The sequence below is a fragment of the Sapajus apella genome, unplaced genomic scaffold (assembly GCF_009761245.1).
Source record: "Sapajus apella isolate SASKATOON/1434 unplaced genomic scaffold, GSC_monkey_1.0 scaffold136, whole genome shotgun sequence".
Lineage (NCBI taxonomy): Eukaryota > Metazoa > Chordata > Mammalia > Primates > Cebidae > Sapajus > Sapajus apella.
The window spans coordinates 716,550-730,393 of NW_022437076.1; the positions used below are offsets into that span (position 1 = coordinate 716,550).

The 13,844-nt window shown below is 58.2% G+C and overlaps 1 protein-coding gene across 2 annotated transcripts in view; it reads right to left on the minus strand.

The window, feature by feature from the left end:
• The window catches only part of DOC2B (double C2 domain beta), a 36,670-nt gene extending 26,849 nt beyond the window's left edge, over positions 1-9,821 (minus strand). Inside the window, exons 1-3 of one of the 2 annotated variants that reach the window (XM_032263399.1) lie at positions 9,303-9,714; positions 1,045-1,124; positions 389-415 (exon numbers count right to left, since the gene is read on the minus strand). In XM_032263399.1, coding sequence (XP_032119290.1) covers positions 389-415; positions 1,045-1,124; positions 9,303-9,675 — 480 coding nt within the window. In that variant the 5' untranslated portion in view covers positions 9,676-9,714. Of the gene's footprint in view, positions 1-388; positions 416-1,044; positions 1,125-9,302 lie in introns of both variants that reach the window. The other variant, XM_032263400.1, reaches the window with a different exon arrangement.
• Positions 9,822-13,844: the final 4,023 nt, after the last annotated feature.

The window sequence follows — 13,844 nt, forward strand, 5'->3', positions numbered from 1 at the left end:
GGAGGGCAGCGGTGGGGCGGAGCCTGGGCGGTTCTAGAGGGGAGGGCGGGGGTGGGGCAGGCGTGCAGGCCTCTCAGTGCCGTCAGAGCCCTGGGCCTAGGGTGGATGGCGCCCACGCCTGCCCGTGGCGGTCCACGTGTTGTGGCCCAGGCTGGGCTAGGGGATGGCCTGTGGTGACACCCAGTAGCCTGTCCCACTGGGTGGGCACAGTGCCAAGGGCAGCCCTCACTGGCAAGCTGGGAGGAAGGGCAAGGGGGGCTGCAGGTTGGGAGGCTGGGTGGGGCCTCAGCCCGGGCAGCTCTGCCGGAAGCCGCTGGATCTGAGCTGGGCTGGCTCAGGCCCTTGAGTGGCACTACTAGGGGACTCCACTGGCCACACAGGCCCTTACCTTGCGAGAAAACATCAATTTTGGCACCTTCCTCCCACAGGGAGCGATGGGGTGAGTGGGCAAAGGAACAGGACAGTTGAGAACATGGAGCGGACACGTTCTGGCTCAAGAGGCGGAGCCAGAGGGAAGCACCAGGGGCCGGATCGGGCAGCAGAGGGGCCACAGACACCCCCGACCCCAGCCCACGCAGTGAGGCTCAGAGGGCCTCTGGGCTCAGGCCCTGGACGGCCTGCCGGCAGTGGCGACAACTTCCTCCTGTGGCTCAGCTTCCAGGGTGCACAGTGGCGTCATCTGGGAGGCCCAGAGGCAACAGCACCCAGCCCGCCTCCCTTGGCCTGCAGGACAGACATCGCCCTGCCCCCCTTTCCCTCTCGGCAGCCCCTCCCCGGGCTCGGGGGCCTCTGTCCCGGCCTTGATCCTCCCATTCTTGTCTGTTTCTTTTCTTTGCTCCCTGAAATGCCTGACTAACCAGGGTGCTTCTTGGGGTTGGGTATTCAAGGTTTAGGCAAGAACTTTTTCCTGGCCCCCCACCCCACACAGCACAGACACCCAAAAGCCTGGACAGTAAATGGGGGGGGGGGTCTGGCCTCCCTAACCTCGGCCCTCTCTTGAGGACCCCAGGGCAGAGACTTTGGGGGCAGGTTGGCAGAGCCTACCTTGGCCTTGGTGATGGTGCAGTGGAGGGCATTGCTTTCCTGGTCATACAAGAGACTGAAGTCCAGGGTGCCCAGGGCAGCTGCGAACAGAGGAGGGCACAGGTCCCACGCTGGCCACGTCTTGGAGAAGCGTCACCTGCCTGTGTGGCCAGATGAGTCTGGCCTGGGCAGGTGCCATCATCCCATGGCGGCTTCCACGAACTGAGGACCTACTGCAGGCCAGCCCCTCACCCATCCTCCCAGCCCCACCCAACCCTGGGAAGTCACGCCATTCTCCCCTTTCCAGAGGAGGAACTGAGATCCAGAGAGGTCAGGTGGGCACCCAGTCCTGCCTGGCCAAGTGTGAGACCCACCTGAGCTGGGCACCCAGCCAAAAGACTTCCTGCCCTCCTGGTGCAACTGCAAGTCTAGGCCCCATGCCTCAGTTTCCCTCACCTGTGAATGTCACAAGGATCACATGAGAAGGCAGAGAAGAGGAGGCTTTGAGAGGGGCAGGCCTGGCCAGGAAGACCAGCTGATCTGCTCACCAGTCCCCAGAAAACACACAATACTGCAACTCCTCTGTCTCTCGGGCCGCTCGGGGACCCTGGGCAGGCTGTGAGGAGCCAGCTTTGTCCTCATACCGCTGCCCCCAAGTCTCTCAACGGCAGCGGCAACTCCCAAAAGCCAGGGGAGGGTGCAGCCATAATTGGGTGCAGCTGCCTCCCTCCCCGGGGTCAATCACGCAGAGCAGCTGTGGCCTTTCATGCAGAAGCAGCTCTCAGCACGCAGGCCAAGGGGAGGGCAGAGCTTGGGGGCAGTCCCCAGACAGCAAGATACACATTCACGGATGGCTTCAGAAGCCCAGAGTCTGCTCCCAGGCTGCAGGGCTGGTCAACGGGTGTTTCATTCATTCATTATTTACCAAGTGTTTACAACGTGCCAGACTCTAGCGCACAGACATCTGTAAGGCAGGGTCCCTACCCCGAGGAAAGCACAGCTTAACGGGAGGAACAAGTGGAAAGAATTTACTGCAGTAGAACCTGGTGAGCCAGGAGCCTCGGGAAGCCCATGTGAATTGGGACCATCAGGGAAGGCTTCCTGGAGGAGGTGACGTTTCACCTGAGCCACAAGGAATGAGTAGGAGTTGGCTAATGGCACAGTGGGGCTGGGGGAGGTGACATTCCAACCACAGGCCAACCAACAGGCGTGGGCTTAGTGGCTGGTGTGATCCTGGGATAAGAGAAGGCCAAACTTGAAAGACTTTATTCTTCAGGCCAGGACTCTGAGCTAGGCTCCCAGCATGGGTCTAGATACAATTACGGCCCGCTGGCCAAACCTGACCAGGCCCATCCACTTACGCCTCATCTGTGGCTGCTTTCCCGCTTCAGAGGGACCATATGGCCTGCACAGCTGATGTATTTACTATCCGGCCCTTTATAGAACAAGTTTGCAGATCTCTGGGCGAGTGCTGGGGCCCAGCCATAAGTTTCCTGGGTCTGCAGGAAAATGGGCTGGTGAGGGGCCATGTGTATGGAGTGTCGTTTACTCTGAGCTGGTGATGGGAGTGGCATTTGTCTACATCACCCCGTCCTCATACGGGATGGAGCACGTGTCTCTGTCTTTGGCTGCAGCACAGTGTGGGGTGCAAGCCCTGCCCCCTGACATCAGTCTCCTGGGTTCAGAGCCCATCATGCACTTCCCTGCTGTGTGACCAGCTGATCGGGCATCTCTGTGCCTCAGTTTTACTCATCTGTAAAAGGGAGACAACAGCAGCATCCCCCTCACAGCACACAGTCCCTGGGGTGTATGAGGCGCTCAGGAGATCTTTACGGAAGGAGCAGACCCCTCTGGTGGCTTTTCTAGCTCACAGTACTGGCTTCCGTGAGACCCATTCGGAATGAAACTGCTCTAAACTGGACCGTTCCCTTCCTGCCTTTGGGAACAGGACACACACACGGTCACTTAAGCTTTTCCGAATAACCTCCGTAATTTCTTTGGCTGCGATTACTTTTCCGCACGACACAGTCATAGTCCAGATGCGGACGGGGAAATGCGGCAACCCCTCCACTGGGGGTCCCCGGGGGGGGATCCCTCTTTTTGGTTTTCTTCATTTTTCTGCCTCCTCCTTTGACATCAGCCTGAAAGTCCTATGAGATTACTCGCCTCCGGTAGCACAAACAGCTCTCTCACCTATTCACTAATTCCTTCTCCCATAAAACCAGGTGATGACACTTGTTAGAACTGTGTGCAAACTAAGAGCCAGCAGGTCCTGAGCGGCCGGGCGCGGTGACCACGCCTGTAATCCAGCACTTTGGGAGGCTGAGGCGGGTGGATCGCTTGAGCTCAGGAGTTCAACAGCAGCCTGGCCAAACATGGCAACACCAATGTCTACAAAAAATACAAAAATAACTGTGTGCGGTGGCGCATACCTGCGGTCCCAGCTACTTGGGAGGCTGAGGTGGGAGGACCGCTTCAGCCCAGGAAGTTGAGGCTACAAAGAGCATGATTTTTCTACTGCACTCCAACCTGGGTGGCAGAGCGAGATCCTGTCTCAAAAAAAAAAATAAATACTAGGTCTTGAGTGGAGCCAGGGACACGTTCTCCCGAGCAGGGTGTTTGTGCCTCAGCAATAGCCGTAGCTGGCCTTCGGCTGCCTGCGTGCTGGCTGCCATCCACGGGGCAGCAACGAACACGGCCACAGCCCAAGATGCACCAATCGTTCCGCAACAATGTTCTCCAGAGTTGTTGACTTTACGTGACAGTAAATCCATCTGCAGCTCAGGTTGGGCCTACCTGGGGTTTGTTCCCCCAAAGAATTCGCCTCCTGAGCTCAGGGACCTGGTCTTGGCCACACCTGTGAGACCAATAAAGAGCAGATGCAGACACACGTGGCAGTTCCATTCAAACTCACTTGCCCTCCAGGTGCTCCCAGGAGCTTGGATCTGGAGTGCCGCCCATGTGGAAGAATGCACACTCTGTGATTTCTGCCTGTTTCCCAACCCCAGAGAAGGGCAGCCAGAAGACGCAGCTGCCTGCCGTCCTCCCCAGGATACCCAGCTCCAGAAGGGGAGTGTCTGAGGACGGGGTGATCAGACACCTGTTACCACCAACTTGGAGGGAGCGGCACGCCCAGTATGTTACTGGGAAGGGACTGATGAATTTCTTTGAACTCCGAGGAAGGTCTGTAAGAAATGATAGTTTATAAATAGAAGCTCGGTCACAATTTTGAGAGATCTGGCGAAGCTCTCTTAGGGAGCACATGGCCCAAACTCTTCATTTCCCTTCAGAGAAATGAGGCTCAGAGAGGGGAGGTAAGCTGCTCAGCGTGACCCAAAAGACCTGGGCACAGAATCTAGGCCTCTTCAACACTGCCTTAAAGCCTAGTGGCTCCCAAAAAGTTATTTTGTTTGTTTGTCTGTTTTCTGAGACAGGGTCTTGTTCTGTTGCCCAGGCCAGAGTGCAGTGGTGTGATCACAGTTCAACCTCCCAGGCTCAAGCAATCCTCTTAAGTCAGCCTCCCAAGTAGCTGGGATGACAGGCGCACACCACCATGCCCAGACAATTAAAATAATTTTTTTACATAGAGACAGTTGGCGGGTGGGTCTCACTATGTTGCTCAGGCTGGTCTTGAACTCCTGGGCTCAAGCGATCCTCCCGCCTCCACCTCCCAAAATGTTGGGATTACAGGCGTGAGCCACCGCTCCCAGCCCACTTTTATTTTTATATTTTATTTTATTTCGGTCTTGTACTGAGTGAGACTCCAGTTTTAGTCAGGCCAGTTTGCCACTTTGTTTCGCTGACATCTTAGGAGGCTGCAACTAAGAAACGAAAGGAGAGGAAAGCAGAGTAGCTCTGGGGAAGGAGGGTGGGGCTTCCGCGCTGCCCTGGAGAGGACTTCCAGTTGGAAAAGCGCCTCCGTCTTGTGCTGGGAGTGAGGAGGGCCCTGGGGGCAGGGGAAGGCGCTTCTCTGTGAGAGCCACAGTGCCCTGCCCTTGGAGCGCCCAAATCACTTGGCCCCACTGAAGTTTACATTTTCAGAGAAATAATGAGGGTTGGTCACTAATGGGCCTTTGAGAGTTCTCACCCGCCTGTCGATAATTATAGAGCTTTAATGGGGCTGATTCACAGAAAATTCAGCTCAAGCCCCTGTTGGCTCCTCCAAAGCTGAACACCCCCTGCCTGGCTGATGGAGACTGACAGTATCACCATAACCTTGCTTTGCGCCTGGACTTTCCTGACCCACACACCCTTGGGAATAGGAAATCTGCCAGGATTTCTTTTTTTTTTTTTGGAAGAAAAAAGAAAATCTCTTTGTAAATTGTCTTTGTAAACTCTCAAATAGTTTACAAAGACAAAATAACTGTGGCAAGGACCATAGAAAATCATCAAGCCTGTGCTGAAAGCATTTTATACTTGGGGAAACTAAGGCACACAGCAAGTCAGGCACTGCAGGGGGATAGAGAGGAATGAGCCACCATCCCTGCTTCCCAGCACCTTAGAGATGAGTGTTACGATTTTCATAAATATCTTCATTCATCTGCTTTAAATTGTTCAAAGATTCTCCATCAACTCCTGGACACAGTGCAACCTCCTTAGTGTGGCATTCAAGACCTTCTGTGATATGACCGCTTTGGCCTCCTCATCAATCTCCTCCCCTGTTTCAGCCCCTTGGCTCTATTGTTTCTCCTACAATGGGCTGAGTTTCTGACACTTCAGGACTTGTGTACACAGCTGTCCCTCTGCCAGGAGCACCTCCCTTTCCTCCTTCCCCTCTGCCAGCCCACCTCCTCCCTCTTTCCAGTCTTAGAGCTGAGCTCTCTCTGTGAGTGAGCTCTGCAAGCCAGAGCTTCCCACTGGGGTTCTTGCCTCCCTGTACCTCGCTGCAGAGCCACTTATTTTTCTGGGTTTTGATGAATACCCTCAACTCAGAGTCACCTCTCAGCATCCTTGTATCTCTGTGTCTAGCACAGATCCTGCCACATGGTGCTGTCATGTTGAGTGCATTAAAAATATGACAGGTCCAGGTAGAACATGACTGGGGCCAAAGAGGTTCTGGGCTCAAAGGAAGGGCCCCAGGGCCGGTGGGGGCTGGAATACGCCCCCTGCCGAGGAGAGCCTTGGAGGTGCACTCAACACTTTGTCCTTGCCCCAGACCTGCATGGACATCGGTTCTGACCCAGCCCCGGTGCAATCCTGGCCAATGAGACCAAAGGACAGGTCTCCTGGGGACTTCCGGAAGAGGTTTCCTCACTCTTAAACTGAGGCATGAGAGAAGAAATCGGTCCTTACCCAAGGGAGGACCTTATCATTACATGCGATGCCTAGACCCACAGGAGCCACCTTGGACCTGAGGGCCCCGTTTGGCTGATGGAGACGGACAGCATCATTCTGACCTTGTTTGCACCTGAACCTTCCTCACCCAGGCACCCTTGGGAATAAGAAATCGGTCTTGATTTTCTGTCTACAAGGAAAAGCTGACAGCCACATGCAAAGACAGACAGAGCCATCACCTCTGATGGTTCTGAGGTGCTGCCACATTGGTGCACCCTGGAGCAGCAAGACCTCAGCTGTCATGGTTTAAGCCACTCTGAGTTGGTTATCTGTCACTTGCAACCCACAGCCCCCTGGTGATTACAGCTTTGAAGAACGGACTGGGCTTCCACAGGTGGGGCCAGGCAGGAGAGCATCCCAGGTAGGGCAGTGTGTGGTTTGAGGGCCCAGGGCCCGCCTGGAGGGCAGCCCACCGGAGAGGCCATCCTAGGAGAACTGGCAGGGTGGTGACCAGGTCCTATTGCTCCCTCAGACATTCACCGCCTTTCCTCCCTGTCATCGCCCCTCTGCGAGATCTGCTGGGAACATATGAGTTGTGTGCTTGCGCTCTGACATGACTTAATAAAGAAAGGGCTTTAAAGAGCCGGGAGAAAAGGCTGAGCAAATAAACAGCACTTCACTCTCCGCCTTGGACAACAGAGCAACCGCCCTCATTTCTTCTTGTCAGAACAGAGATAATCCAATAATTAGGGCAGCAAATAGCATAACCCTGGCTAAAGCCGTAATGAACCATCTGGCTTGAATCATTTAGGCTTATTCTAGGGATCTGGTTGTCACAGCCCAGAGGGGGGCATGGTCTGGGGTACTGAGGGGAAGGTGGTCCCACCCCAGAACCTGTTCCCCCACCATGGACAAGAGCCAAGAGTTCTGGGCTCCCGTGCCTAAGATGTTTGCTCAGCCTCCAGCAGGATCCAAGCCTGGGTGGGGCACCCCTTGAAGGGGGCGACAGTGGCCCAAGCCGGCCCTGGCTCTGTGGCACACCATCCTCCTTAGCTCTTCTGAGTCCGTTTTCAGCATTTCTTTGGTATGTCCTGGTAACATGGGCGTGGCCAGCACAAAGTGCAAGCTGGCAAAGCTGCGTCCAGCTCTGCCCTGCACTGCTGACCCTATGTGAGTCTGGCCCCCACACGGCATGTATCTGAGGCCAAGGACCCAGCCCTGCTGCCAGGACATGCCCCGTGAAGGGCTGCTGAGCTGACGGATTGGAGGTGGGGCTGGCTGGCCTGAGTTTTGAGCTTCCCCATCCCCTCCTTGCCTTGTGGGTTAGAGCCAGCCAAAAAAAAAAAAAAAAAAAAAAATGCCAGCTATCCACCTCTTGGCCATTTGCCATCCAGAGGGCCCTCTGTGGCACCAGGAGTGGGGACGGAAGCTCTGCCCTCCCCCTCACTTCCTTGGTGCAACAGTGGAGATGACGGAAATGGGAACAACTTTCCCACCCCTTCTTCTGGGGGAGGCTTTGGATTCAGGCCAGCAGAAGAGACCTGGGTCCCACTTAGGGCCTACCCAAGGGCTCAGCAAGTCCGGGGTGAGCTTCCCACAGGGTTCCAGGAGCAGAGAGGAGGGGCCTGGATCTAGGGCACAGCCCTGAGGGCAAAACACTCTCGCAACCCAATTTCCCCAAGCTGGCAGGAAAGTGGAGGGGCAAGACTGCGCCCCAGCCCCCACACCCCAGGGCAGGGCCTCCATATGCCAGGCGCTGGCCCGAGGGCTGCCGTCCAGGCCTCGAGAAAGTGCATAGCCGGCAGTTTCCCTACGGCCACCCAGCTCTAACTGGCCACTGCTGATGGGCCTCCCCAGGTGGGGCAATGGGGGGGTCTGTGCCCCAGGGTGAGGGGCACTGGTAATTCCCACCTTCATCTTCTGATGGCACATTTGATGTTTGGGAGACTCCAGGCCCGCACCCCGCAGGCCGTGGGAAGTGCCCAAGCCAGGCACAAACACCCCTGCTATGCAGGGGAGGGCCGCCGGGGCCCTCGAGAAGCCAGAGCAGGACTCCTGCCCAGCAAGGGCAATATCCCGGGCAGGGCTGGGGTTTGACGCTGGTTTTCCAGGTCTCTCAGTAACACGGCTGGGACTACAGCTGGACTGGGGCACGGCGGGTGTCTCCCATTCCACCCTGACCCGCGCAAAACGATTCCTCACTGGACTGCGACCTATTCCGGCCTGGGTTTCCCAGCCAGTCCCGGTTTGGCCGGACCAGCACCCTCAGAAACAGAGAAAGGTGCCACGAGCGACCACCCGCCGGGCCTCGGCCCCGGGACTCCGGCGGTTGCCTGTTCCTGGGCTCGGGGCTCAGTTCCGGGGAGGAGGGCGGGCTGGGAGCCCTTCCTGCCTGGGGACAGCGCGCGTAACAGGTGTGCGAAGGTCCGCGGCCCTGCGGAGCACCGCGGCGGGGTCCATGGACATTTTTCCAAAGGACAAGCGGCCTCATGGTCCTCCTGGTCCTCAGCCCGCGCGCCAGCAAAGCCGCGGCGCTCTGCGGAAAGCCGGGCCCACCGGGAGGCAGGGCCGCTCCCAACCCCGGGCCCCTCCCCGGCTCGCCCCGACCGACCCTGGGCCACGGGGCCCTCCCGGAGCGGTTGGCGAGAGGGGAGTGACCGCGCGGCCCGCAGCAACTGGTGTCTCTCCCGGACGCAGCTCCGCCCTTAATGGGAAAAAAGCCGCTGCCCGCACCGAGCTCCCGGAGGGCGGGCGGCCAGGCAGGCAGGGAGGGGGCGCGGCCCGACCCCGGAAACGGGACGCCCTGGGGGATGCCCCCAAACTTCCCTCCTCTCCAGCCCGGTCGGGGCAGGGCGCGGAGAGCCCGGCGACCCCGCCTCCGGGGTGTGCGCGGAGGGAGAGGCGACCACGCGGGGGGCGGGGAGCGACCCAGGGGACCCGCGAGGCCGGGGGCGCCGAGCCCCAGCAAGGGAAGGGGGCGCGAAGTGGGCGAGTTGGAAACTTACTGCAATCGTCCGACTCGTAGCCGTCGGCGTCGGGCTCGTCCTCCGGCGGCTTGGCAGGCGGGCGCGCGGGGCTGGGACCCGGGCTGGGGCGGGGGCTGGAGCCGTAGGCGCCGAAGAGCTGGTCCACATCCTCTTCGTCCTCGCGGGCGCCGTCGGAGGGGCTGCGGGGGCCGGCGCTGGCCGCGGCCGGGCGTGCGGGGGCGTCCGGGGGCGCGGGGGAGCGGAGCGAGGCGTCCGGGGGGAGGCCCCGCGGGAAGCGGGGGAAGTAGTCGGAGATCTGCTTGATGGGGCGGATGGGGCCGGGGCACACGTCGATGGCCATATGCTCCTGGATGCTGATGGTCGCCTTCTCCCCGCGCCGCCGGAGGGTCATGCAGGCAGCGCCGCCCCGCCCGGGCGCAGCCCCGGCCCGGCGCGACCTCGGCCCGGGGGCGGCTCAGCAGGCCCGGCAGGGCACGGCGGGGGCTGTGGGCATCGCCGGCCGCGCCCCCGGACGGCCCTGACGCGGCTGCTGCCCGCTCCGCGGCGGCCGGCGCGAGTGAGTGCGGGAGGCCGGCAGGCAGGGGGCGGGCCCAGCCGCGTCACCCGGCGGCAGCCAAGCAGGGTGAGCGCGCGGGCGGGCTGGCGGGCGGCGCGGAGCGGAGGGGGCGGAGGGAGCCGCGCCGCGCCACAGTCGCCCGCACCCGCACTCACACCGCGCGCGCCCCGGCCCGGGACCCCGCGCGCGCACACTCGTGGTCGCGCAGGGCCGCCAAGCGCTTTCCTCTCACGCACGCTCGCGGGAAAGGCGGGGACCCCGGGACGCACGCAGGTGTGCCGGTGTAGAGACGCGGTGGAGGCCTCCGCTCACTCACACCCGTGGACACACACGCGTGCGTGGGCACACAGAGTTGGTCGAGGGTGCTGCGGCACAGCGCACCCCAATGCCCGCGGGCGCACACCTTGCGGGACACACACACAGGTGATCAAAGGCACCCCCGAGCCCCCAACAACACGCACAAACATGCGCCCATAGAAGTGATCAGGGACCCTGGGCACAACTCCCTCTGTCCTCCTGCATCTATGGGGCAGGAATCTGAGTCAGCTCCTAGCGTGTAGGGACAGGCCGCCTACACATGGGCATGGACATGCCCAACTGTACATGGACACCGCGCACAGTCTGCGCACACATATTCTCAGGTCTCATACTCTAACACAGCACTCTAACCTCTAATCAGCCCCTCACTTGCTCAGGGAGTGGCCTGAAGGACCCACCAGGGCAGGGTGGCTGAGAACCTGGACAGGGTCTGGTCAGGAGGGGTGAGGGCAGGGCCTGGGCCATAAGTGAGGCAGAGGCTGGGCGGCACCTCCACCCCCACCCTTACTTTGGGTCTCTCACCTGGTCAGATCACTAAACAAATTCCACAGGGCCCAGCCCGACTGTCTGGCTTTCCAGGACCAGAGCTCTGGTGGGAATGGCTGTGCGTGGACAGGTGTCCCCAGAAAGCCCTGGACACAGATGGAATTCTGTTTACCCTCTGGTTTCCACTGACCATGAGACGCTTAGCTTCTTAGCTGGGGACCTTTGTTGAGTCTGAATGAGGGGCTCCAAGCCTCTCTTGTTCCCCCACTGTAACCCCTGCAGAGGGATGGGGAGCAGAGGAAAGAGTTGCAAAGCCTTGCCCTGCTCCCTTGCACATTTCTGGCAGGCTATTTGAGCTCTTTGAGCCTCAGTTTCCCCATCTATGAAATGAAGGTATTTCCAGATGCACAGCATTGTGGCAAGGCCCCATCCAGCAGATAACTTGACCGGTAAGAGCTGCTCAGTTGGCTTTCCCTTCTCCCTTCTTTTGGAAAGACCAGACTCATGGTGAGAAGTGATGAGAAATTCATGTTTCGTGCTGAGTTCTGAACTGGGTGGCGGCGGCACTACCGGCCTTTGAACACACTGCAGGAACACATGGCGAACGTTGCACTTGCCAGGAACATTCACAGCTGTCATCTCATTGATCCCTTAACCAGCCCAGGATGTAGGCAGGGCCTGCGGCTCCCACTTCACAGATGAGGAAATTAGCGCTCACACAAGGAATGTGCCCAGGCGACTGCTAGCTGGTGGCTGGGCTGCGATGACAGCCCAGTGTCCTGACTTTCTGCTGCTTCCGCTTTCCCTCGCTTCTCCCTTTCCTCCTCTCTTCTACAGAGCTCAGGGGCTCAGAGCGGAGTTGGAAATGCAAGTAAAATCTTGTTCCCAAAGCTCATCCTGAGGCTTCTTGGACAGGGGAAGCCCAAACTGAGGAGAAGGGGAAGGAGGGGGGAAGAGGAGGAGGAAGAGGAGGAGGTAGGAGCCAACAGCCTCAGGGGTTACAGTGGAAATGAACCAGCCTGTAGCCTGAGGTTCCGGTGGGAGAAAAATTCAGCCTTCCAAGAGCCAAAGGCCAAGGGAAGGACAGAAGAGCCTGGAAGGGCAGCCTGGTAAGGAGGGATTTTCATTTCCAGGAATGCTTAGATTAATCCTTAAATAGGCACTTTTTATGTGCCCGAGGTGGCTGCATCACAAAATGATTATATAATGATACAGGTATTAAAATACAGACGCTGAACCATCATTTTATCATTACGAAGGAGCTAGAGGGTGTTGTCATCTTACTGATGGGGAGACTGAGGATTTCGAGGTCAAGTGACTAGCAAGAGGTAGACTGGGGATGAGATCTGGACGTCCTGACCACCGAGCCTGTGCCTTTTAACATCAAGGCCCTGTGCCTGTGTTCACTGAGAGCTGGCTCTTGTCCTGGGGGTCTGGGTTTTGGAGGATGAGCTCACGGCTCTTGGCTCTGCAGGACCTGGCTTGTGGGGAGGGTTTGGAAGAAGTCAAGTGGAGGACCCAGCATCTGAGCATGGAGCCGGAAACCCCAGGGTGCCCACTGGAGAAACACGTGGCATGTGGGGGCCAGCCTTTGGCAGGTAGCAGAGTTGAAATCCACGCTAGGTCTGAATTTGCCCAGCTCTGAGTCCAGCTGACATGGGGTGGGGCCTCCCCAAGGGATGGAAGTGGTGTTATCTGGGCAGACATTCACTTTCTAGAAAGAGCATAGGTCAAGCAGGCACACTTAGGGTCGGCAGTCAGGCGTGCCTCCTCTCAACTGCCTGACTGGGCAAGTGGCTTAACGTAGGCCCTGGGTCGCATCTGCAATGGGGGAGAAGAACAACCTTGTGTGAGTTAGAGGCCAGGATGGGCACACAGTGCCCGGCACAGTGCCCAGTGTGTACATGGCACTCAGGGAATTGTGGTTCTGCTGCCCCTGCACTGCCTTCCTGGTGCAAACCTTCATGGCACTCTGTACTCGCCTCAATTTCTCACCAGCGAAATTCGGACAGCTGTTCCCTGTCTGCCGCCAGGACCAGGTGAGAAATGGATGCACCTGCCAAGGCGGGGTGCTGGCTGGCATGTGTGGGCATCTCTAAGCAGTTGGACATGTCCAAAGCCTCATCAGTCATGTTGCCTTCCATTCCCCATGCTGGGGTGGGCAGCTGGACCAGCCCTTGGCAAAGTTAAGTGGATGGAGTCTGCCCTTGGGCACAGCCCTCAGGAGCCCTAAGCCCTTGCCTCTCTGCCCCCTGCATTTCCCAACAAGCTTCTGAGCTTTCTCCCAACTCCCCACAAATCCACTCAAAGGCTCCTGTCAAACGAGATAAAGTGGGTTCTTTAAAAAATGGTCCCAGCCTCTGTAGCGATAGCATGTCTAGTTACTTTGTCACCGAAGCTGGAATGCAGTGGTGTGATCACAGCTCGCTGCAGCCTTGACATCCCGAGGCTAAAGTGATCTTCCCAACTCAGCCTCCCAAGTATCTGGGACCACAAGCATGCACCACCATGCCCAGCTGATTTTTTAAGTTTTTGCAGAGATGGGGTTGCTACCCAGGCTGGTCGCAAACTCCTGGGTTGAAATGGTATTCCTGTCCTGGCATTTCAAAGTGCTGGGATTACAAGCATGAGTCACTGCCCCCAGCACAGGATGTCTATCAACAATGCTGGCTGCAGGCCCTCACCTCACACCCACTGACTCAGAATGTGTGCGCAGTCAGGATGCGTCTTAACCAGCACCCCGATGATTCTGGTGCACAATGAAGGTTGAGACTGGCCGGGTGAGAGGGTGCTGACGGTTTACCACAGCGATTGTCAACCTGCTGCGCTGCCTCTGTGCTGTTCACATGTGTAACACAAGCCCATCATGACATCTCTCAGTATTTAGTGATTCTTCACTGGGGAAGCGAGTGTCTAACCCGAGGTGGGTGCTGGGATTTCCAGAGGGGTTTGGCAAAGCCACTCTGGGGAGTCTGATCTCCTCCTGTTTGGGTATTCTGACCTCTTTCCTGTTGGAGAAGGACCAGTCAACAGCTCTTCCTGGAGTAGGTAACGTGTTTTTGAGGAAATACCCTTTGTGCAACACTTGGCTGGATGCTCCTTGGTTGGCATCTTGGCTGGTGTCCACGTGCCCAGAGAGGAAGGGCCCTCTCTGACCCCGACCTTGCATGTATCCCCCGTTTCCACCCCTCCCTGATTAC